This window comes from Drosophila simulans, chromosome 3R (assembly GCF_016746395.2).
Source record: "Drosophila simulans strain w501 chromosome 3R, Prin_Dsim_3.1, whole genome shotgun sequence".
In the NCBI taxonomy this organism is placed as follows: Eukaryota; Metazoa; Arthropoda; class Insecta; order Diptera; family Drosophilidae; genus Drosophila; species Drosophila simulans.
The window spans coordinates 3924528-3928272 of NC_052523.2; the positions used below are offsets into that span (position 1 = coordinate 3924528).

Here is a 3745-nt window from a genome sequence, read left to right on the forward strand (position 1 = left end):
AATACATACAAATAAATAACAGAAAGGATATGGAAGCCCGGAATGGAGTGGGTCATGGAACACAATCGAGAACAATAACAATGCCGCATAAAAAAGGAGCCACGCCAATCGTCTGGTTAAGTGAAAACACTTGAACAATTCAGCCGGGCCCAGTTGGGGCCGAATAAATAATTCGCTTTTGATGAATTTAAGGCACGTGAATTCCCAATAAAATAGCGACTCAATAATTAATGTAAACGGTACAGTGCTGTTAAAAATACCTCACGGATATTTTACTTAAAGCTTAAGAATACTCTCATTCCAGTTATTACAATAGTATCTAAATGAAAGGTTGGACTTCGTTTTAATGTTTATGACTTAAAAACACTCAAAAGCAAGTTTTTTCTAAAATTTAAACAATGTCGCTATGTTTTGCAAAACTAACAAATGTATTCGTTAATTAGTTTGTCATATTAAGGTTTGGTTATGTTGAGTAAACATAACAAAACATATTACAATGAATAATTATTATAATAATAATTTATTGATCTTCACCCAAACCAAATGCAAATCAAAAGCAAGTCTTCACAGCTGTTAAATCAAATTGGGCATCTTAAAAACTGATTAGTGAATCACCTTAAGTAAAACCATTAAACTTAATATCCGAAAAATCTGATTAATTACGACTTTAATTCCTGGTGATCCAAAAAACGTTTACCAAAGAGCACTACACTGTTTGATGAAGCGATAAACATCTTTTAAAAATGAATCCACTTAGGCCAAATACCTCTGGCAGCGCCAAGTTTAAACTATTTGCTAACGCTTATCAGAAATACCACACGAATCTTAACACTGGACTGCTGGGCAATTAATCTCGTGGAACACAGCGATCCAAAACCAAACCGAACCGAACAAAACAAAACCGAAACCGAGAAATCCGGTTGCCTCTTCTAATGCGGCTCATAATTTATGAGCCTTCGCACGCACACAAAAAGTCTCGACGTTAGGAATCAACGCTCACATAATTTGCATAAATTGGAGATGTATCAACCGAAATTGAGGTAATAAAGCCAACAGCCGACGGAGGGCCCTATCAAATTCTGGGCTTTGATGACGGAGATGCTGATCTGCTATCGGGCCACTTGTAATTGGCACTAATTTGCTTTCACTCCATTAAAGAATCCCCCCACGATTTAAATGCAAATGAGGGCGTACCACTGGGTAGCGAAATAACAGGTTGCCTCTGCGAATACTGCTCAAATCAATTAAGGAATGGAAATAAAATCAATCTCCAAGCACGGGCATACACCCCCTTGGATGAGGAAGTGTCGCAAGCCACCTTCGGCTTTTATCACAATTTATGCAAACTGCTGACAAAAATGCTAATAATTACATTCTCTCCCCCCAAAATCAAGTTAAGAGCTCTCAGATGTGTGACAACCAGATACAGAACATGAGATACGATATCATGTATCTACAAGATGCGACCGTGAACCCGAAAGAGTTCACAGCTTAATCAGCTGTTTCGGCATCTTATGCTGCGCTGCTGCATTCTGCCGAATTCAAGATTGAAAAACGTCGAAGAGCCACTTAATTGGCCAAGAGCAAGCTTCGCTCTCGCGCTCGTCTGCCATCCCAAGAAAAATAAAAATAAATTAAAACCCCCGGTTTTAATCCGGTTGTTAAACTTTACACTGCGCAACAAGATCGTGTAACTTCTGGGCCGTTTCAATTTCAAAATGGATCGCTTTGACCGACTATAAATATGCTGCGCATGCTCAGCGGCGCTTTTAGTTCGTTCAAAAATTTCAAAGTGTTCGGTACGGGACACAAGTTTTATAAACAAATAAATATACAAATAGGATTCCTAGCAAATATGTCACTGAAATACGTAAGTGGACAACTCGTGTGCATAATTGTGAATATAAAATTGTTGCAAATGTTGTTGCTGTTGAAATGCTGTTCTAAGCTGGTCTTTCCTGAAATAGACTCTAAAAAATGCAACAAATTGTTCTAATTAGCCATCTGCGTAAGCATCATTAGCGAAATTCCAGTTTAATGCATAAATTACATTATGAAATTGGTCCTGAAATGAAATTAACATAATTAAATAATTTTGTACAAAAAAGAATTAGGCATTTTTTATATCACTCATTAAGTTTATGATAAAAGAGAAAAAAGAGACTGGATTTTATACGCAACAGCTAAACAAATGGCTTTATTGTCTGAGGTGTGAACCTGCAAGTCATAACTAAAAGTTACCGTATACTTTCTTTCTATTCAAACTTAAAATTTGCATATTGAGATCTATGCTCAATTAGTATCTTTATCGGCGCTATGCTAATCAGAACTGGAGAGGGTCTAATGACCTTTCCCACTAGGGAAAGAAAAATGTGATTTAGAATCTGAATGCGAATAGAACTGACTATAAACTAATCCAGTTTTGGCATGTGCCTAACAATGCAAGGCTTTTGCAGACTCCAAGGTCAAGTCAAATCAGATTGGAATAATTTTGGAGCTCCCACACTTTTAGAGCTAAACTAACAAAGTGTTTGAAATTGGAACACATTGGAATGGTTGTGACCATATTAAACAATAGAGCCATAACTTTTGAGGTATATGCACCCGTAATTGGTAAACAAATACATTTCGTTCGGCTGAACAGTCTCTTTTTGAAGACATTCGGTTCAACTTAGCAACAAATAGGTAGGATAAAAACTAAACCTATTAGCAGGGCCCTTACTTAACTTTAAAAAGAAAAAATGTTTAAAAAAATGTTAAAATTAAGTATTCTATAAATTTTATTAGCTCAATGGAGTAGTGTTTACCTATGCCCCGAGTGCATATGAAAATTACTTTTTCCAGTCACTAAAAACTATAATTAATTGTACTGTTTCATTGCAGTTACTCATTGCATCTGCCGTGCTGATCGGATTGTGTGGAGCTGATGTGTCGGAAATAAAGGCGGGTAAAGTGGATCTGCCTTTCAATGACTTGCTACCACCGCTGCTGGATGAAGTGAGCACCACGACGACAACGACGACGACGACGACAACGACGACCACAACGGAGAAGCCAGCCACCACGCTGGCCACAAAGCCAACCAAGAAATCGTACTACCAGAAGCCAACTCAGCTGGCCAAGGAGGATAAGTTGAAGACCAGTGTCATCAAGCAGGATGTTCCACAGCTCCCTTTGGATCTACTGCCACCTTTCGAAGACGAGGTCAAGCCGGCGGAGGACAAGCTGAGGCCAGTGGTGAATACTACGCCCAAACCAGTGGTTAAGATCTCTCAGCCGGCTGTGCTCAAGGTCACTCCAAAGGCTGTTCCCAAGGTCACCCCGGCGCCTGCTCCACGTCCGCAGTACTCTTCTCAGCCACCCCCATCATCCCGCCCTCAATACTCCCTTCATCCTGCTCCTCAAGCGGTACACCCTCAGCCCGCCCATGCTCCAGGTTTCGGAAGCGGATTCCAGTCCCGATTCTCAAGCTACTTCCTCACCAGTACCCCTCGACCTACGCGCGGTCCCCTGCCCACCATCACCCCTTTTCCGCGCTTCGTCAGGCTGTAGGAATCCATTTAATTAGATTAGATAAGCACCATTCAAAGGCCGACTCAAAATATAAAATAAATTAGATACGACACAACTGAGATAATGAGTGGAAACTATGCGGTATTATTTAAAAGCGACTGTTGAAGCATGAACTCACAACAAATTATTCGAAGATTTCAAATGTTGATGGATTAAATAATTTATGAATGCA

The 3745-nt window shown here is 39.6% G+C and overlaps 1 protein-coding gene across 1 annotated transcript; it reads left to right on the plus strand.

Annotated features, from left to right (window-relative positions):
• The first annotated feature begins 1745 nt into the window (after window positions 1-1745).
• On the plus strand, window positions 1746-3745 carry LOC6727088 (mucin-2). The gene is made up of 2 exons (XM_002102449.4): window positions 1746-1870; window positions 2884-3745. Exons 1-2 carry the CDS (start codon window positions 1754-1756, stop codon window positions 3550-3552), a joined length of 786 nt encoding a protein of 261 aa, XP_002102485.2. The 5' UTR covers window positions 1746-1753; the 3' UTR covers window positions 3553-3745.

What these genes read in the sequence shown, in the direction of transcription:
- LOC6727088 (XM_002102449.4), top strand. Translation starts at nt 1,754, where the DNA reads ATGCTCAGCGGCGCTTTTAGTTCGTTCAAAAATTTCAAAGTGTTCGGT. An exon ending in CAAATATGTCACTGAAATAC is followed by an intron (nt 1,871 to 2,883) that starts GTAAGTGGACAA and finishes GTTTCATTGCAG; the next exon opens with TTACTCATTGCATCTGCCGT.